Source organism: Oryza brachyantha, chromosome 10, assembly GCF_000231095.2.
Source record: "Oryza brachyantha chromosome 10, ObraRS2, whole genome shotgun sequence".
In the NCBI taxonomy this organism is placed as follows: domain Eukaryota; kingdom Viridiplantae; phylum Streptophyta; class Magnoliopsida; order Poales; family Poaceae; genus Oryza; species Oryza brachyantha.
In genome coordinates, this window is record NC_023172.2 from 12,864,038 (window position 1) to 12,885,541 (window position 21,504).

General features: G+C 40.2%; 2 protein-coding genes across 2 annotated transcripts; one reads left to right on the forward strand and one right to left on the reverse strand.

Moving 5' to 3' along the window:
• Window positions 1–2,544: 2,544 nt before the first annotated feature.
• Window positions 2,545–6,322, forward strand: LOC102702502 (WAT1-related protein At3g02690, chloroplastic). The gene is made up of 7 exons (XM_015841683.2): window positions 2,545–3,363; window positions 3,461–3,508; window positions 3,629–3,751; window positions 4,232–4,381; window positions 5,196–5,367; window positions 5,465–5,525; window positions 5,628–6,322. Exons 1-7 carry the CDS (start codon window positions 2,668–2,670, stop codon window positions 5,734–5,736), a joined length of 1,359 nt encoding a protein of 452 aa, XP_015697169.2. The 5' UTR covers window positions 2,545–2,667; the 3' UTR covers window positions 5,737–6,322.
• Window positions 6,323–6,786: 464 nt separating this feature from the next.
• On the reverse strand, window positions 6,787–11,026 carry LOC102702787. Its single transcript, XM_040528192.1, has 6 exons — window positions 10,480–11,026; window positions 9,771–9,988; window positions 9,486–9,687; window positions 9,322–9,407; window positions 8,880–8,971; window positions 6,787–7,385 (listed from the first exon to the last, which is right to left on the reverse strand). Exons 1-6 carry the CDS (start codon window positions 10,579–10,581, stop codon window positions 7,144–7,146), a joined length of 942 nt encoding a protein of 313 aa, XP_040384126.1. The 5' UTR covers window positions 10,582–11,026; the 3' UTR covers window positions 6,787–7,143.
• Between the last annotated feature and the right edge of the window lie 10,478 nt (window positions 11,027–21,504).

Sequence of the window (21,504 nt, forward strand, 5' to 3'; positions counted from 1 at the left end):
GATCATGATTTTAGTTTTATAGCACCGCAAGATCCTGGTTCACTTTATTAGCCTTGAAGATCCATCCGTTAGTATTTTTCGCATTTCCGTCACTTTTATTACTAGATTCACTATTTAGGACTAAATTGAGTTTATTTTTGCCGCCGGATTCCATTAACTTCGCCCTTCCGACGTTGTCCAATGCACCGGCCACACACTGGTCTCTGCGAGGTCATTGTCGTTTCATCCACTCTTGCCTCCAGGTGCTGTGGCTGCATTGGCTCTTATACTAGTCTTAATGTATAGTTTCATATTATAGTTATCAAGACTATAAACTAGTCTTTCAATGCACCGGCCACACACTGGTCTCTGCGAAGTCATTGTCGTTTCATCCACCCTTGCCTCTAGGTGCTGTGGCTGCATTGGCTCTTATGTTAGTCTTAATGCATAGTTTCATATTATAGTTATCAAGACTATAAACTAAATAACCAAGTCAGATGAGTTTTATAGGATGAAATTACTCTCTCATCTCATAAAACTTTCTCATCTCATGAAACTTTCTTATTTAATGACCCTGTCAAGTCAGCACCGATCAATGTCCAGCTTGGTTCATGACTCCAAGGATAAAAAACGAAGAAGAGGGAAGATGAGGGCAAAATGATCAAAGATAACAGTCCTAGCTCTGAAAGTGATGGAATGCTAAAACCAGCAATGGATTTAAAGTATTCGGTGCTAATAAAGTGATCCGGGATTCTTTTCCCCCATTGCTACAGAGCTAAAATTGTAAACTTATAGTGCTATAGAACCAAGCTCTTAAAAATTCTTACGATTGCAGTGCGCATACATCTTGAAATAGTAATGGGCCAAGAGTGTTAGAGCCTTCCCAGCTTCTCCAGCAGACACTCTATTCCATCATATAAAAATAGAGCATTATCCACTGGAAAGAGAAACATGAATGCTCTCTCAACGTCCTATCATAAGAATGAATAAATATGAGAGCAGATCGTTACAAAAATATTAATAAAATATATATAGATGTTCGGTTAGAGTGATAACTAAAATTATGTAGAGAAATCTATTTTGATCATCCAAATGGTAAGTATAATAAAATTTCGATAAGATGTTAGGAATGCTCTTTATAAAATTTAGATGATCATTCCATAACCATACTTAATTATTTAAAACTTTTATATGAAACCTTTATAAAGTTTCAGCTCACTCTATTTTAGATTCCAACCTAAAATTTTAGGCAAAATTTGCTACAGGGCATTGAAAAAACACGTAATTAGCCGGTGGACACCATAAGATTAGGAATTTACTGCAGAGCACCACAAAATATGGTAATTAGCTGGTAGACACCCCGTCCATTATTTTATTAATTTTTAAGTCAAAATTTTTAAAAATAACGAGATTGCCCTCGGTGGCCAGGTCGCCGCTGTCCTCGCCGCAGTTGGGTTGTTGCCGCTGCCACCGGCTTAGTCGCCCTGTAGGGTAGGGTTCGGGTGTGGTGTGGCGCCTAGACCGACTGGGTCTAATTTGACTGGACCCAGTCGGCATAACGGGTTATCCACCGAGGGTAATCTCGTCATTTTAAAAAATTTTAACTCCGAAATTAATAAAATAATGGCCGGAGTGTCTACCAGCTAATTATCATATTTTTATGGTGTCCTGCAGCAAATTCGTGATCTTACGGTGTTCACCAGCTAATTACGTATTTTTTCGATGCCCTGTAGCAAATTTTGCCAAAATTTTATAGGTAAAAAACTTAAGCTCATTACCGCCACTGTGTTAAAATTTTGTATATCCTAATTCTTTCGTGTTTTCAATGGCTCTGTTTAGTTCTCAAAAACTTTTTCTAAAAACATCGCATCTTATCTTTGGACATCTAAATGAAACATTAAATATACATGAACATTAAAACTAATTACATAGTTATAGGAAAAATCGTGAGACGAATCTTTTGAGTCTAATTAGTATATGATTAGTCATAAGTGCTACAATAACCAATATGTGTTAATAACAGATTAATTAGACTCAAAAGATTCGTCTTGCAGTTTATAGACGGAATCTAAAATTTGTTTGTAGTTAAACAACGTTTAATACTTCAAATATGAGATCGTATGCGTCGATGTAACCTCTCTCCTAAATTTTTTAGGAACTGAATGCAGCCTTAAAGCAGGTACAATAACAGACTATAAGACAATTATAAACATATTTTAAGGAAACAAGAGATGATTTAGAAGAGCAGTGTATTATAAATTTATAGTCAGCTATTGCATAGACTTTAAGCCATAGCGTGTGTATGACAGGTGCAACATAATAGCATATGTTTTATAGGTTATTATTATATGAATTAGCTATTGATTTTAGTAGTTGGCTGTATATTAATCTTGGTCTTGTACTGCGGTTAAAATTCCTAATTTTAGGAACTGAAGGCAACCTTTTATACTGTGGTTAAAATTCCTCGTAGGCGAGAGAGGCAGATATGGTCAGCTGTCAGCTCAGCCTCGTTTAGTACCACGAGAGAGAGACACGTGGCGCGAGCAAAAGATCCACGCCCCCGCCGCCACTCCCTCCCTCCCTCCCTCCGCGTGCCCGCCGCCGCCGCCGCCGCGGCTCTCGTCGAACACCCACCTTCCTCTCCCTCCTCCCGCGCGGCCTCGGCGCCGGGCGGAGCCGGCGAGCGAGATGTGGCCCGCCGCCGCGTCCCTCCGCCTGCTCGTCCTCCCGCCGCTCCCTCCTTCGAGGACGCACCGACACCGCCGAGCGGCAGCCCAGGTGCTCGCGCGCAGTGGCCGCGGCGTGCGCCGACCAGGGCTCGCGGCCGCCGCGCGCCGCGAGACGCCGCCCTCCCCCGCGGACGCGGTCGACTGCGTCGGAACGGGCACCGACGTCGAGTGCTACGTCGACGACGGCCCAGGCGCGGGCGCGGGCGCCGAACCCCGCCGCCGCGAGACGCCGCCCTCCCAGCCGGACGCGGTCGACTGCGTCGGCACGGGCACCGACGTCGAGTGCTTCGTCGACGGCGCAGACCCGGGCGCAGGCAAATCGGAACCCCTCCTCGCGCGGGTCTCCAAGGAGGAGGAGGAGGGCGCGGGAGTGGAGGAGGAGGGTGGTGTCTCGGCGGCGGCGGTGCTCGCGGCGAGGGAGTGGTGGGAGTGGGCGTCGCTGGTCTCGCCCTTCTTCTTCTGGGGCACGGCCATGGTGGCCATGAAGGGGGTCATCCCCAAGACGGGGCCCTTCTTCGTCGCCGCGCTCCGCCTCCTCCCCGCCGGCGCGCTGCTCGTCGCCTTCGCCACCGCGCGCGGCAGGAAGCAGCCTTCCGGATGGGCGGCTTGGGTGGCCGTCGCCGCCTTCGGCCTCGTCGACGCCGCCTGCTTCCAGGTGCTCCCTGCGCGCGTGGATAGCCATAGGTGAAATGTGTTAGCTTCAGCGTGTGGCTGTGCTGTTCCTGAACTGAACCATTCGTCTCATCTCGCAGGGATTTCTCGCAGAGGGATTGCAGAAGACATCAGCCGGGCTTGGAAGCGTAAGGCGCATTCTCTGTGCTGTTCTTCACCTCCCCATTCCTCAAGCAAGACATTGACACTGCCATTTTCATCAATTGTGCTGATGCATGCCATGTTTTCAACTGAAATCTCCATTGCAGGTTATCATTGATTCCCAGCCATTGACGGTAGCTATCCTTGCAGCACTGCTCTTTGGAGAATCGATCGGTGCAGTAGGAGTCGGAGGGCTCGTGCTGGGTGTCGTCGGTCTTTTGCTTCTCGAGGTTTGCCTTTTGTATGCAGCATACAGCATAGCAATATTGAGGGACGTGGATTCAGTGACATCACCGTGACATTCTCGGTGACATTGAGTCAGTGACGTGTGGAATCCACATGACTCCAGGCACATGTAAGTCCCACACGTCAGTGACTAAATGTCACCGAGAATGTCACGGTGCTATGTCATTGAATCCGGATCCAATATTGAGGCCTAGATCCATAATGGTGATTATGTTAATGCGCTATTTTCACCACACACATTGCGTAATTACATCATTTGGAAGGTACAAGTTTCTTTAAGTAATATTTTAACCAAATCTACTTACTCGATTTGTCTTGACTCCTGTAGCAATTCTTACAAGTTATAGCAATTGCCTTCTGTGTTATTCAGTACATGCCATGCCATCTATAAAATGGTGTAAATGGAGATCTTAGTTTTTCCAAGTTATATTTGCTTACTCATTGATTGTCTATATCTGTGTTAGGTTCCAGCACTATCAGTTGAAGGAAATGACACAGCAATCTGGGGAAGTGGGGAATGGTGGATGTTCCTCTCGGCCCAAAGCATGGCTGTCGGAACTATCATGGTCCGTTGGGTGTCAAAGTATTCTGATCCAATCATGGCAACAGGATGGGTATGTTCTTGCAGATGAATGGATAGTTTTTTTAGTTGTTACCATAAGAATATATGACGTACTCTAGAGCACAGTTGTCATTCTTTAGTTTTCTTGCTACAAGTGACCTTTTTATCATATCATTGCTGCAACATGTGATATATTTTGGGTGAACGATTCTGCACGCTTCTTGGAAGTGCTAATTTGGTCGTGTGTTATGAGGAACTCAATGTGTATAGCTGTTGCTTTCATGTAACATGGATCTTAATGCATGTTTCTGACAAATTGTGAGAGAAATCATGTAGTGGAAATGCATAGAGAACTCATGCAGTCGAATGCATACATAGTGCAACTCTGTAACATCAGCTGGAATAGGAACAATCAGACCTACCTATGACTTACAACTGTGTATGGTTCCATCAGATCGTGTGTGCTGGCATAATTAGTTAATTACAGCTGATTGTTGTCCCCCCAGTTGTTTGTATGGGGCTGACTCCGGTGCATTTTACTAGTAGTAGAATTTAATCCATATTGTTGATCTATTTTTATCGGATGACTATGATTAAATTATAATACCAACAATATTAGATGTAGTAGAAATTTGATGGGTAATATCGTCATTTTTATTGTGATCTTTATTGCAAGAAAATAAAATTACAAAATATTGCTAATTAAGTAATTAACGAAGTACAAAAATACCTTTTTTTACTGTAGTATAATACTACCAGTAAAATGCACCGGAGAGTTGCGCTCTTTGTATAGTTTTGTTTGTTTTCGCAATTCTGAAAGCCTAGCATTATACCATGTAAAAATGCTAATATTCACATAATTACAGCACATGATAATTGGTGGCGTACCTTTGTTGGTTATATCTGTTCTCAATCATGATCCTGCTCTGAATGGGCACCTTCAAGAACTTACATTGAACGATGTATTAGCACTTCTCTATACATCTATATTTGGCAGTGCTATCAGCTATGGTGTGTACTTCTACAATGCTACAAGAGGTAAGATCACTTCCCAGTTCCCACTCATGTTAGCGTTTACTGGTATTTTCCACCAATATATTCTTTTAGTTATTCCATATGATTATGTTCTTTGCAGGTAGCTTGACCACACTTAGTTCTCTCACTTTCTTAACTCCTATGTTTGCTTCTATTTTTGGGTAAGATTCTTTCACGTCATGTCAAACTAAAGATACATGACAATTGACAGATATGCAGCACTTGTTTTCTAACTGCTCTTCTGTGTCACTTTTCCTTCTCAGGTTCCTCTATCTTGGAGAGACCTTCTCACCTGTACAGCTTGGTGGCGCACTTCTAACATTGGTCGCCATCTATATGGTTAACTACAAAAGCATCGTAGGCGAGAAGTAAGGCTGTTGCAAGATTTTTTCAGACTCTGGCACAGATAGGTGCTGCACTGAAGCACCTGTAACAGTTCATTGGTGCCAGAGAGCAATGTGAAGGTTAAATACATTCCACGGTCCCAACATCTCACACAGCTTGATTGTGAGACAAGACAGAGATGATGGTATAAACTAGCAGAAACAAGCCCTGTCAGCTCTGAACATAATTAGACTGGCATTTCGGGCACCACTGCATCCTTCTGCTTCTGAGGTTCCCAAGGTAGTCATATACTTCGTTTGAGCTTCGCCATTCTTACTGGATCTGAAAAGAAGAGAGAAAATTGTATGCATCAGATGGTTAAAACATAGTTGCTATGTAACTGTGTTGTGCGATATCTGATTGAGGGGAAGTTGCCCCGTTGTATTGTACGAGTAGTTTGGAGCATGAAAGCTAATTGGTTTGTAAGGAAGCAGACGTAGATGATGAGCTGTGAGCTTCGTCCATCGTTTTTATGGAAGTGTGCACCTTTTGTGCAGAAAAAAGGAACTGTGAAGCTGTACTTGAATACTTGATGATGGTGTATGTTAGATGATACGGAGTACATATTTTCCAACTGTGATGCATTTTACATTTTGTTTTTAAAGAACAATATTACTGTATATTTTGAATATTCAAAACTATTCCTTTTGTATCTATTTTAATAGATGATATTGTTGACATATATTTGAATGTCTTATTCAAAAAAACTTACATAATTCTCAATTATTTATTGTGATTGGATTTATTACTAAAAGTATTTTAATTATAAGTTACACTTTCACAACATTATATAAAATTTTTAAATAAGATGAATGATAAAAGAAATGTGCTAAAAAAATCAATGACGTTATAATACGGGTAGTAGTATATTGTTGTTTGCATTTAGCAACATTGTAGTTTGTCAAACACAAAAATGTCGAAAAGCAGTTCCACTGCCAAACGAGATTATCAATAGCCACCGCAATACAAAATCCATCAACTTTAACCAGGACAGTAATAAATAACAAGACGGGTTAAAAAAAAAAAAACAATACAGCATGAATCCAATTCCTACCACGACATATATTGGATGTCAAATAGTTCCAAAACTTCTGTACACGGTCGGTTTACATCCTCAGCCAAGAAAACACAAAACCTATAATGTCCCTGATATGTTCGGTATATATATATTCGCTGCAGGTAAACTCTCAAGCAGTATAAACCTATCCGGCAAATGTCAGTGTCATTCTGACAAACGGCAAAACGTTTTGGTACCATTTGTCTGATGGGGGTGAGCAAAATCCGATGCCTCCAAAAGTCTGCAGCCGGGGGGGGGGGGGGGGGGGGGGGGGGGCGTTTCTTTGCAACCTACTACTCTTCTCAGAGGGACACAAATCAGCTGGTTCAGAATTCAGATCACATGGGGTGAGTGATGAAGTAGCTGTAGTCATGGTGCTGGACTCCAAGCTGCTTGAGCCAGGAATCCGCCGCGCCGAAGAGGGAGACCATCCGCTCATGGTCTCCTGTTCTTGGGTTGGTCCAGAGTGAGCCCTGCAGTTTGTGCGCGGCGAGCCCGAATGGAGCGAGCTGGGTTTTGCTGCACTTCTTGTCCATCTCGTCATTTTGTTTCCCGTTGGCCATGCCGTCGTGCGCGCAATCTGTGGATAAGACAGAAATACAGGTCACTACAGTTCAAAATTAGAGCTACAAACATCGTTACCACAGCCAGTTGCAGTTCAAAAACAGAGCTAAGGTTATCATCAGTGTAGTTTTAATAAGGAATACAGTGAGTGATATATTTCTTCTCAATATGCATATTGCTATCAAGCACACAGGGATGGCTCAGTTTAGACTCAAGTAGAAACATTGCCCTCTTAATTCTTTATATTTGAAGTGGACGGCTGGGGTGCCTAAGTGCTGTTGCACTCATTGCAATCCAAGCAACCTTGCATCAATATTTTATATAAGTATAGACAGAACTCCTACCACCATGGTAGAACATAGATATTTCATGTCTTTAAGAAACAGCTGCATGCCTAAGACTAAGTAATAAAGTCATGACATGTGATAACACGGTCTGCTTCGTCCACTTTATTGGGCAACCAAACTTCTGCCACTTATCTTCTTTTTAAGTGCCACCCCTTACATGCGCACTTAAAAGCTAAGGCATGAAGCCTTTTGAAGCTGATGTTGAAATTTTGGATGCAAAATAGAAAGCTGTACAATCCCTTGAAGAAAACTTGCAAACTCTTGCAAGCTAAGCCATTCGTTTGTTTCAAGCTAACATGGCAGTAAAAAAACATATCTTGAAATTAACACAAACAATAAATATATTTTCAAAAATAGCATCTAAATTGAAGACAGAAGCATCACTGTGCTTTGTCTAAACTTTGAACAGTAAAGACCACTCAATTGACCAGTCGCAAGCAAGGGGACTATTTTCTAACAACATAGTCCACAGTACGAACACTAAAGACCACTCATTCGATCAGTATCAAGCAAAGTAACTATTTTCTAAATATATAGTTCATTTTCTGAACATTAATGACCACTTGATCGATCAACCTCAAGCAAGGTGACAGAAAGCTACACTGCTACAGTTTTTGAGTGTGTTGGACCTGGCAAGAAAATTGCCACTACCCATCTAAACATAGTTTAAATATATACTTATATCCTGGAGATTTTTTTTCCCTGGTAAAACATATAGTCTGTGCTTGCAAATTGATATTCTTCTGTAATGCATATCATCATGAGACATGACAGAAAAAAGCTTACAGTAGGGTATGATTTTTCTTTGAACAAAAAGATTAGAGACTAAATGGTCTCACATGTGAATTAGTGCTAACACATGATACATGCGTATAAGTATATTTGTTCTAGGGAAATGAGATGCCATAACATCATGTGATGTGCCCATGCTCTTCCAGACAAAACAACTCAATTGAAATCAGGCAGGAGAGGAACATAAATGGTGCATGAAAAAAAATCGACATTGATATGCCTACAGCAACACTCCAAGCACATAATGGGAAGATATCTTCTTATTTTCATGCAGCAATGAAACAAAAGCATAGAGGAGTTTTATAATCTAGTACCATGAGTGTCGATTAAAGTGGTGTTCATTAGTGTCCCCCATGCAAACAATAGCATACCTTGGAATGACGATGAAATGGTATGGTAAGTTAGGAAGCATGCAGATAAGTCCTTCACATTGCGCTGGTACGGAATATGGTAGATAGGATACCTGAATAAATTAGCTAAGTTAATGATAGTGGCAAGTGTAATCGTCTAAGTTAATGATAGTGGCAAGTGTAATAGTCTCCGGGAATATAAATAACAACCAAGAACGGATTTAAGCACCTAGAAGCATTAGCTACCACATAGAAACAAAAGAATACTTGAGCATCAAAATCAACACAAAAACTTCAATCAACCGATCTGATTAGGCACAGGCTGAGAATAATTGCTTTCACTTTAGAACTCTAAGCAACAAGGAGATTAGAACCGTGCAAGAAAAACACCCCCAAAAAAACAATAGCTGTTTATCAGCCTGATTTTCTGCCAAATGAGACTAATATTAAAGCTTGATCATACCAGGCAACTGACATCCAGCTAGCAGGCGAAAGGTCAATACTTTTCAGCGAAGTCAACCCAGGAAAGCCCTGGGATAGTTCATACACCTGTAGAAAAACAATATAAGCATAGGGAAAAAAAACAAACTGATCTAAAGTAATATCACATAGGACATAGAAATTTACCTTGTCAATGAGTGGGATCCTTCCATAAGGAGAGCAAACTTCGAAGAACTCAAAATACAAGTGCCCATGGCGTTTTCTATTGCCGACTATGGCATCACAGTTAAATAGTGAGTCTTCAGATGTTGAACTCCAGGATCTTGACATCTTCTCATTGTCCTCATCATCACTCCAATAGTCCATGCCATTATCTTCACCAAAACTCCTACAGAAAAAAGAGAATTGGTTCACTACGCATCCTCGGCATGAACTCAAATTTACGCACAACTACAGATCTTTTTTCCAGACCTAGATGCAGTCTGGGCTTTGTTGGTATATAGCTGTATCCCTGACAAGTAGGGAACAAAGTATTGAACTACTCTTTCCCCTCCATAGAGCTGCACCGTGGTTCCAGCCCCGTATGCGCTCCACTCATAGTACTGCTCCCATAGGTCTGCAAGATTGAAGTACTCCATGCTGTCCATCTCGGTGTGGTGCCAGGAGTCGCTCGAAAACCGGCCATTCGTCTGGATCAAAAGAAGCAACATCTCACTTTCAGTGTAAGTTGACAAATAAGCACAAGTAGCCGAGCTAGCTAACCCAAATCCAAAAGCATTAATTCAGCATCTGAACAACATGCAGAATTAGAATTGACAATATCAACCCGCAATTTAAGATCGCAACTGTTCTGCACAGGACGCAGCTACTACTTTCATCCCAATTAGGCAGCACGGCACAGGCACAAGCTGACAGTACAATCGCCATTATATCATACTACAAGGATACAACAGAATCATCTCTGACAGATGCATTTTGCAACCAGGAAAAAGTCAGTATAATCCATCTCTAACAGAAAGAAAAAGAGAGAGAGAGAGATCAGTAACTAAAATCTAGTAATGGCGAACCCCGAGCTCAGATTAACAGAGATTATCTGATCATGTCAGGCACAGAGCAACCCCAAAATCTCCCCAAAGGCACCAGCTTTAATCAGAGTGAGGAGGAGGAGGGGCGGCGTCACCTTGGGGACGAGGAGGTGCGTGTCGACGGCGGGGGTGGTGCAGTCCAAGAAGCACTGCAGGTTGGACGGCCGCCCGTACTCCTCCACCCACCGCCCGCCCATGGCGGCCTCCTCTGCTCTCCCTCTCCTCACCTCACCTCACCTCACCGCCGGAGAAACACCAAGAACCGGCCGGCCGCCACCGCACCGCACTCTCCACTCTCCCCCCCAAGAAACCGAACGGCCGTGCGACCAGACGGAAATCCGGCCAAAAATCACCGCCCGCAACGCAAGAAGAAGAAGAAAAAAAAAGCCCGCGCCTTTGCTGCTTGCCAAGATCAGCACTGGCCGAGCCCGAGCGCGCGGTAGGAGGAAGAAGAACTGGGGAAGGGGAGGAGGAGACTTTATGCAGACTGAGGCCAGAAGAAGAGAAATGAAGAGAGAGAAGAGACAGAGAGAGAAACCGGCTTCGGTTTGCTCTGGCTTGCCTTGCCTCCTCTCTCTCTCTCTCTTTCTACCGGTTTCTCTCTCCTCGCCTCGGCTTGTCGGACGCAAGGCGAACGCAATCTCATCCCCACGTCACGCACGGGACGGGGGAGGGAGGAAGGAGAGATTGGGGGAGAAGAGGTAGCAAAAGCCGCTACGGGTCCTCACCCGCTAACCCGCTAGGAAAGCTCACCACCCGATCCACGAATGCTCTGGACCATCCGGCCGGCCATGTGCCTTGCTACGTTGGGTTTTCCTATTTTTGAACGAAGGAATTTCATACGTGGGTTTTTCCTGTTTGGAACGAAGGAATTTCGTAGGGTTTTCATAGGTTTTACTTTAATTTTTATGTATTCCAAGTTATGCTTGGTGTTCAAGTACGTCCGTGGTTGAGTGATTTTGTACTTCTTGATATAATAAAGTTATAGGCTCGTTTGGGACAAAGAATTTTTATAGGGTTTTTATATGACTTATTTTAGTTTATACATATTGTTCCAGTGATACTTCTAGATTAGAATATACATATAAAGTATTTTATCATGTGTGCTAAAGGAGACTTAATATAATAAATATATCCAGTTTGCGAACATACTAACATATTCATCTAGAACAACATGTAATGAAAAGAAATATAATTTTACACATGTAAGACAACATGTTCCACTTGAATTTCACATGTAAATTGTTCAACAGCAACATACAAAAAAGGACAACGCATTATCTCCTCTACGTTTCCCTTTCCCTTCAATGCCCTGCCGACCCGTTAACCCGCAAAGCAGAATAGAGGATCAGTTAAATATTGCTTTCCATCTTTTGGAAGCCTTTGACTCTTTTTTCCCCCCACCTTGTCATGCAACCGGGCCCACTCCCTGCATATCCAAAGCAAAGCCACAAAGTGTAGTAAAGCCACAGCAAATTACAAAAAAATTCTTTCTTGTGAGCCCTTCAAATAGAAAACAAACAAAAATATTTTTTGTGGATCCGATAGCCCGGTAGCTGGTGCATGTCCTTCCCCATCATACATTTTTATGCAAAAATCTTGTCCTTTTTTGTGAATCACTCACCTTCACTTTGTGTGTGGCATGCTCTTGGCCCTACTGTGCCACACCCTCTAGAATGCAACCATTTTAAGCCCCATCTGGCCATTGGAAAGTTGCTTGGCTTTTTTGCAACTAACTTGTAGGGTTTTTTTTTCTTTCTTTCTTTCTTTTGCTTCTAATTCTTGCTTCTTATCTTATCCTTTCTCCTTTAGATGTACATTTCGTAGGGTTATTTTAGTTGTGCTTTAACTTTTTTCTTTATTGGTCATTTTTGTTTTTCATATATTGGATTAAAGTCTTCGATAAACTTTTCGATCCTTTTTCTATTTTCTTGGAGGATGTGTTCTTAGGTAATGGGCTTCAAGATCCATGTGAAAAAAATGGAGCCAGGTGGATAAGATAGGGTAAAATATCAATATGATTGCTTTTGCATTTGGATTTTGCATGGGACAATGTAATTAATATGGATGATACTGAGAAGATATGGATCTTAATTAAATTGATTGAACATCCATTTTTGTGGATATTTCAGATATATCTTGTTAATAAATTATTCACATTTATATGTGATTCTATCTAGTTATTACACCTTGCAACCACAACCAGTGAACATCCATCTTCTTCTATTTTGGTTTTATTTGGATAATCATACTCCATTCAAACATGAGTGGTCTCTCCTAAATTCAAATATAGCACAAATATGATAAAATCTCCGCATTCCGTATTATTTTGATTATGTGTTGCTTTTACGTTAATAATTTTATTGGGGCTCATGGAATTATTATAGACGACACTGAGAAGATGTGGATCTTAATCAATAGAACATCCATTTTTGTGCATCTTTAAGATAAAATTTGATAATACCTGAATAGTTTGTACATTATCCTCTATAACTATTTCAGTGTGCGCTCGTCGAAATCTGTTTTTATTTTTCTGGAATCCATAACCCAACAACATGAGTCGTTGGGCTTTAGTTATTAAACCCCAATATTTTAGCAAATTCAGACACAAATTAGACACAGGTCCATAACCATGTGACATGAGTTGATAGATGTAAGTTGCCACCTGGCCATGGTCCATATAATCAGCTTGAACATATATGTTTTGTTACTCTTCATTTAAGGTCCAAAACTATTAGCTGTCTCAACAATAACTTTGATGGATTTGCTTTATTTTTGGCTGGATGGTTTAGGTTGGGCATTAGGAGTCCCTCAATTAGTTGGCACACACTGGCCTATTCTAATCTTTACATAGCTGGAACTTGAATCTTGTCCAAGAGAAAAGCACAAAAAAGTCTTGTCTTGTGTGAAGGAATTGGCATTCTTTTTTTTTTTCTGTGGAAGTCAAGTAGAATCTGGCCCACCCATTTGATCATTCCAACCATGAGAGAGATGATGTGATGGAGAGGGTATCTTCATTGGGGAACACTTGTTTCATTTTCTCTGGAGAAAGCATTTGATCCTGAATTCCTCCTAGCCTACACTTGCAAAGTGTAGCAGAGATGCTGCTATCCACAATAATAACCATAGTGGTGGTAGTAGTATTGTAGCATCTTTATTGGCATGCTCTACCTTGTTTGGCTATTGTTTTCATCACTGCATATAATTTTGTCTTTCTGGCATTCCTTCTCTGTGGGAGCTTGCTTGGAGGATGAGTTAATGGTGTCTGCCATTAGCCCAATGGAACAATGATCCCAATCACCAATGTGAAGTGTGTGTACTTAGGTTACATTAGCCACTAAAGCAGCATCTTGATGATACTAGCTAGTTTCTAGTTTTGTAGCCGCATAGCATGATGGTGCAATAAATATAGTGCATATCCATTTTTATCATGATGGAAAGATATAAACATTAAGGTGTTTGGCTTGACGGATAAAACTATGACAAGTAATGCGGTCCAAAACCATCCTGAACAAGTCGTACCGAATGGAGTGACAGTAAAAGTTGCATACAATGAATGATAACATTTACGATAGGCAATACAATCTCATGACATAAGCTAACCAATATGTTAGCGGATATGATGAACCTAGGCCGAATCGATCTGTTAAACCAAACAACACCTTAATTTCTTGTGGAAACACAAAACACATTTGAACCTTAAGTTTCACAATTGTACAAAACTTTTCTTTGTATAAACCCATGAGAAAGGAAACTATCTCTTATATCAAATACTGACGCCTACAATTATTACATCCATGGGCTTATACTTTAATTCATGGATTTATCCGAGCAATTAATATGTTTAGTACTCTGTGTTAAAAGGGTTTGCTTGTCGGTAGTTACGTACGTGTGCATAGGTGCTTAACACACGTCTTTCATGTAACCGTATAAAATTTAATTAGTCTCATGCAACTAATAAATAATACATTTTCCAACATGTCCTTAAATTTGTAGTTCCGTTATTGTTGCAACAAATTACAATCCATGCAAATCTATGGGCGTCACCTTATACCTAACCCTACTTCTAGAATGCTACGACCCAATTTCAATCGAGATGCTCTAGAATACTCTCTGCTGATAGTAGAACTAATATAATTCAGATTATTTATTTTTTCTAATCTAATGGCCGGGTTAGATATATTTATATTAACACATCAACTCCTGCCAATATAATATTTTTATCGGCTGGTAGTACAAATCTTAAACAACAATAGATATTATTCTACCAATGATAATACTAGTAGTATAATATTATCATTAGAGAGCACCGTAATATCCACTGCCATCCACACACCTTGACCTGCCGTTTGAATCATCTTAATTCGAATTCGCTGCCACTTGACAGCGAACATCCGATGCTTAGAGATAAAAAGGCTCTACCCCTGCAGCTTTTCTCGACAAAAGAATTAACCTGCACGGCTAATCCACGTCTGGTTAGGCAGCTAATTAATTACGCTAAGCCACGCTTTGAGAGTGACATATATGCATGTCCCTATAGTGACGTGGCACTGAGTGATCCCCATCCTAATCTGGATTATGCGAAGAACAGAGGCCCGTGATCCTGTCCATGTCATCACAGCTATGCACTGACAGTGGATCACTGATTGTTTGTTTTTTGTTTTGTGGGGATTTGGTTTTATTTTTTTTCGCCATTCGACAGGGGTTGGTGAAATATTTTTTTTAAAAAAAAGGGTATTTGCTGGTGGGAAATCCATGTATGTATCGAGTCGACTTTAAGTTTGAAGAAGATTGGGTGATTTTTTTGTCGAAAGGTATTGCACTTTGTTGTTAGTGGTTCGGGATTGTGTCCATAGAGTAGTATGGTTGTGGTTTTTAATGATTGTGTTTTTCTTTTCTTGGGAAATGGTGGTGTTCTTTTGTAGACGAAAGATTATCTAATTTTTGTGATGACTATTTAATTATATAACAGATGAAATTAATTATTATAAAGTTGAAATTATTTTAGAAATATAAGATGATAAATTTCTATATAAAGCTTACTAAAAAATATATAATGTTTAGCAATTTAGGAAACGCGAACGTAAAAACCATTAAAAAACTGAAAACAATCTTAACGGAAGAACGCATGCATGGTGGAGTGATTGGATTGCAAAGGGAAGCGGTGATGGAGAGGCAGAAAGCAACCACACCAAGAGATCTTACAAAAGAAAAGGACTTATGAGACTAATGACTCTAAAATATCTGTTTAGGTCATTTCATTGGATTATGGTGACAATCTTTGGTATCTTGGCACGCAATTGAGAATTGACTGCCATCTTGATAACTAGTTTCTTCACAATATCAGTTTTCTGAGTTTGGTGGTCACCATAGAAATATATGTGATTTTCTTGATATTTGTAGTCATCTAAAACTTTTAATTCCTCTTGCTTGCATGTGCTCTAGTTTGACTCCACATTGCTAAAAATCTTACATCATATACGACTAACATGAACTGTTGCTTAACACGAGTAATTAATAACACGTAAATCAATGGCTAGCCATAGATGATAAGGCTGAAAGTAACATAACACGACCATCTGGCACAAGCAGTAACTCCCAGATGTAACAAGACATCCCATCCCTTTCCATCGTACTCCCTCAGTCCTTAAATATTTGACACTGTTGACTTTTTAACACATGTTTAATCATTCGTTTTATTTAATTTTTTATAAAATATGTAAAGTTATATAGTATATTTAATAATAAATAAAATAAAATAATTAATAATTATGTAAATTTTTTGAATAAGGTAAATAGTCAAACGTGTAAAGTCAATGACATTAAATATTTAAGGACGAAGAGAGTATATCGTGTTCTCTACCATAACCATATGAAGTAGAATATACTCTCTAACATAACCATATGAAGTAGAATATACTCCCTTCATATTTTCTTATTTAACATCGTCAACTTTTGGTTCAATGTTCGACTATTTATCTTCTGCAAATACATAAAATTATAAGGTATATTTAAAATTCCATTAATAATAAATAAAATTATAATAAAATAATCAATAATTATGTAAATTTATTGAGTGGAACGAATGGTTAAACGTGAACTTAAAAATCTACCGCGTTAAATAAAACAACTAGCGCCGATGTCAACAAACCTATTGGCTTGAAACTGTAATTCCAACCTAGAAATTTCATGATTGGAAGTTTGAACCACAACTTGATGTCATGAATCACCACGTATATACACACACTTTTGTCGGTGCAGATCGGTTACTCAAAAGCTTGCCAATTCCATTCCAGAGGACATTCCAGTTTGCCTTTCGGAATGGAACATTTGGAAGTTTGATAAAATAATAAAAATTTGTCGATATTAATTTTAATTACAAACATATAATCTTCCAATGACTCCAAGCCAGAGAGTCTGCACTTCTCATAATTTAAAATCAAGCTCAAGTCTAAGTTATATACATATGAGTTATTTATCTAGTGAATTTAAACCCGATTCAAACAAGTGATAACTTAACTTCGAACCATTATCGAAATAACCGATATATCAACCAACATCGCGAAAGTAACGGTACACCGGTCGAACAGGATATACCGGCTATTTCAGCCGGTAACGGAGACGAAATCGACAAGGTTAGTTACACCATCTCGTACGAGCCATCAGCCATGCATCTGAGGCCAAGGAGGAAGAAAGGGACAGTACTAGGCAGCGTGTGCATCGATCGCTAGCTGGGAGGCTGTGACGTGTGGCCATGGTTATCGGTTATCAGGGGCAGCCCACAAGATGATGCAGGCAGAGGCAGGTCCAAGGCTAAGGTTGGTGTGGGCTCGGCCAGTGAAGGGGATTGTTAGTGCATTAGGGGGCGTTATAGTTGGTGAAATGAAAATTTTTGCATGTCACATCGGACGTTTGACCGAGTGTTGGAAGGAGTTTTCGGACACGACGATTGAGAAAACGAATTTCACGGCTGGCATGGAAACCGCTTGACGAATCTTTTGAGCCTAATTAATCCGTCATTAGCGCATGTAGGTTACGGTAGCACTTATGGCTAATCATGTACTAATTAGGCTTAAAAGATTTGTCTCACGATTTCTCACATGACTGTGCAATTAGTTTTTTGTTTTATCTATGTTTAATACTCTATTTAGGTGTCCAAAGATTTGATGTGATGTTTTTGGGCGAAACTTTTTGGGAACTAAACGGGGCCTTAGGCCGCGTTCGAAGTGGGGAGGATAAGTTAACTTATCCCTGACACGAAAAACGTAGTAATAGATTAGTACATGATTAATTAATTATTAATTATTAAAAATATAAAATAGATTAATATGATTTTTTAAAACAACTTTCCTATAAAATTTTTTTAAAAAAATACATCATTTAGCAGTTTGAAAAACGTGCACGTGGAAAACGAAAGGGATAAGTTAACTAACTGGAACCGCCGAACGCGGCCTTAGTGTCATGGACCTCATGGTCATATAGCCTCGCCGACTTGGCATGTGTCCTGTCCTCATGGACACGGCAAGTCGGCAAGGCACGTACAGGAGTGTGATATCTGTGGGGCTTTCGATGCTTATATGAATTTTGAAGACGGTGTTTTTTTTTCTCTGCATTGGTTTTTATTTTCATCGTGAATTAAGATGTGTTTGGTTTCCGGCCAAAGAGAGGAAAATACGTTGATAGACTTTTTTTTTTTAACTTATCGTACTGTCGGGTGAAAACCATGCGATAAACATGTTTTATTTGAAATTTTCTACGTGCTTTCTTCCTGTGACGTGTGGACCAAGGAAAGAAGAATTTGGAGCTTTTGGTCACAACCAAATATTAGAGCAAACGAGTAGAATTTGCTTATGAGAATTATCACAAATTGTGGAAAACTTTCATTTTTTTCTAAATAAAAAAGGAAATTGGCCATGAACCATATCATAGACTAAGGCCCTGTTTAGTTCCCAAAAATTTTCACCCAAAAACATCACATCAAATCTTTGGATACATAAATAGAGTATTAAACATAGATAAAACGAAAAACTAAGAAATCGTAAGACGAATCTTTTGAGCTTAATTAGTACATGATTAGCTATAAGTGCTACAGTAACCTACATGCGCTAATGACGGATTAATATTAGGCTTAAAAGATTCGTCTCGCGGTTTCCATGCCAGCCGTAAAATTCGTTTTTTCATTCTTGTCCGAAAACCCCTTCCGACATCCAGTCAAACGTCTGATATGACACGCAAAAATTTTCATTTCACCAACTAAACACCCCCTAAGAAGAAAAAACAGAAAAGTCCAAATCAGTCCAAGGCCATTAACCTAGGATGCCAAAGTTAAACAACCTCCCTATTGCTAGATACAGTTTGTCTATTCCCAAGCACTACAAAGTTTTAATATTATTACCAAGTACTACCAACTTTGCATACTAAAAAGAACAAAATAAGTAGGGTATGCCATCCTTGACCTTTTGGTAGGAACTAAACTAGGGCCTAAACTAAACAAACACTCCTACAGCTGTTATACTCCTTATCCTATCTTACAGCTGTTATGCTCCTTATCCTATCTTACCCATCTAGTCAAAACCAGTCTAGATTTTTTTAAGGCAGAAAGTCAAGTACCATATATCTAGACAAAATCAATCACCTTTGACCTTTGAACCTGTTAGATTAAGTCTAGCTGCCTAGTTATCGCAATACCCTACCTTGGCTGTCACTACTACTACTCATTTAGACCATGTCTGGATTGGAGGAATACCAATAGAATCATGGAATGCAATTCTATTTCTTGGATAAAATTCCACCGTTGAGATAAATAAATTTGTGGAAGTATACCTAAAGTTTGAGTCTATTTCCTCCATTTTTCCTACCATTTCACTGGAAAACAAAATTCCACCAGACTATCATGAAAAATTTCCTATACGGACAAGGGATATGATGACGGGGCCGTTCAAATCGGCTTAAATTATTATCAGCGGCAGAGGTGGCATGGGGGCTGGGGGGTCTTCAGCCCCCACTACCGGCGCCGATCCTCCCTATAAATTTTCTCCATGGTTTCGTGGGACGGGGATGGAGTTCTTCAATTCGTAGTTGAAGGTAGAAGATAAAATTAGTTGGACCGTTATGAAAAGAAGCCTAGCAAATTTGTTTCCTTGGCCTAGCCCACTTAGAACATAGCCATCAACATTCAGCCATCCATTTTCATCTGTTTCCATCCAAACCGTCCATTCTCATCCTAATCCACACCCCTCCCCACCACAATACCCTAATCCTCACTCACAGCCACCCAATCCCAGGCGGCTGGCGATGAACGATATATGCACGGAGTGGCGGATGCGGTCGTTAGCTGGCAGCCGACGGCGAGCGCGTAGGAGCGAGCCGAACGGTGAGTGGCCTACGCACGCGGTAGGGATCGGCAGCGGCGCGTGACATGATAGGGAGCCCGGCACACGTGGTACGGCAGAGGACGACAGGGGTGCACCCGCACATAGCAGCCGGTTTGGTCAGCCCCCATTTTTTCCTAGATCCGCCCCTGGTTATTATATCATTTTCTGCGAGCATACTTCTCAAACTGCTATATATTTCATATATATATATATAATATTCTTTTAAAAATTAAATCAATCAAAGTTTTAAATTTGTAATAGTAGTTAATACTTAAAACATAAAGTTCCAGGGATTCCAGGGGCAGTCCTGCCCATGCTGTGCAGCCGGCATAGCAACCTATACCTAACCTGGGTCAAAACTCGGCTGCTCGTTATACCGGTAAAAGTTTCTTCCTCCTTTTTCCGTGTAAAATGCTGCACTGCTGTGCTTCCTTGCATGCAATGCAGTGTGTGTTGATATATTGAGCTGACCTAATCTTCTGTCAAAACCTGCAGCAATTGCTAATCCATGTGATTGGCCATGATTAATTAGTCAGCTTACTATACCAACACGGTTCTTGAGTTAATTAATTAATTGATCGATCATTTCACCTGTGTTAAACACGGTTGCTGACCTGTATTGTGTGACCCAGTATGGATGCATATCCTCTGCAGTACTGTACCTGCAGTACTGCTCACTGATAAGTAGGCCCTACATGCTATAGGGTCCACATATCAGTCTACAATACTGTAGGATCAATACCACAGAGGATCTCAATTTTGACCCAGCATAGCTCTGCACATGTGGTGTAGTACATGTGATTCTTCTTAATTTGGGTGATGAGTTGAGTTGATCACTTCCAAGGCTCTAGCTACCTAGCTACCCATTCTTGCGTTGCAGCACGTTGGTTTGGACAGTTTAATAGTGCTTGGATACTTGGATTAGGTTAATTAGTTAATTAATGAGCTGATTTGGGCTTGTGAATTAGGATGGGATGTGACTGATTAAGCTGGATGAACGCTTCAGACGTTCAGGTTCAGAACTGTTCAAAGATTTACTTTGGGGTTCTCTAATTTCTTTTCCTTTTTTTTCAGAAAAGAAAAGAGGACCCAGCTGTTCAAAGATGACATACCATATATCTTATATATCCCTGTGATTTCAATTTTCTTTCCAGAACCAAAACGTGTAAACTGGGTTTGAAAATTGGCTGTCGTCTAGAAAAGGACTGAATTTTCAACTTGGAACATTTCTGTTCCATTTTCAGGTAAGCACACGGTAATTAAATCGCTGTAATGGCAGCCGTACGTAACGAGGTCAGAAAAATTTGGGACGGGTCTTTTATTCATCGGTATAAATATATATACTTGTTGTGTACTATTATTTTGAGAGAATTTCTATATGCCACTGAAATTATACCCGGTTTTTTCTATGCCATGTAAAAAATCAAACTTCCTTCTGGGTCATTCACTTAATTTTTTCTGCCTTATATGTCACTGATGTTAACTTTTCCATCCAACTCTGTTAAATGATAGCATTTTGCTTACATTCCTTTTATGTCACTACATGCCAAATGACCCGAAACATAGAATTGAAAATTTATATATTCGAATAAAATTTGAAATTTAGATAGCAATAAAGAAAATTTCAAAATTGAAAATTGATATTTTCAAATAAAATTTGAACATTGCCAGCAATAAAGAAAATTTCAAAATTCTCATGGTTAATGTGCTAAGGTGTGGCAAGAATGCGGGTCATTTGGCATATAG

Excerpts from the sequence above, each read along its gene's own strand:
- LOC102702787 (XM_040528192.1), bottom strand. The coding sequence starts at position 10,581 with ATGGGCGGGCGGTGGGTGGAGGAGTACGGGCGGCCGTCCAACCTGCAG. Across the intron at positions 9,989-10,479 it reads CGCACCTCCTCGTCCCCAAG|ACGAATGGCCGGTTTTCGAG; the intron begins GTGACGCCGCCC and ends CTTTTGATCCAG. Across the intron at positions 8,972-9,321 it reads AGCTGGATGTCAGTTGCCTG|GTATCCTATCTACCATATTC; the intron begins GTATGATCAAGC and ends TAATTTATTCAG.
- LOC102702502 (XM_015841683.2), top strand. The coding sequence starts at position 2,668 with ATGTGGCCCGCCGCCGCGTCCCTCCGCCTGCTCGTCCTCCCGCCGCTC. Across the intron at positions 3,752-4,231 it reads TCGGTCTTTTGCTTCTCGAG|GTTCCAGCACTATCAGTTGA; the intron begins GTTTGCCTTTTG and ends TATCTGTGTTAG. Across the intron at positions 5,526-5,627 it reads ATGTTTGCTTCTATTTTTGG|GTTCCTCTATCTTGGAGAGA; the intron begins GTAAGATTCTTT and ends TTTCCTTCTCAG.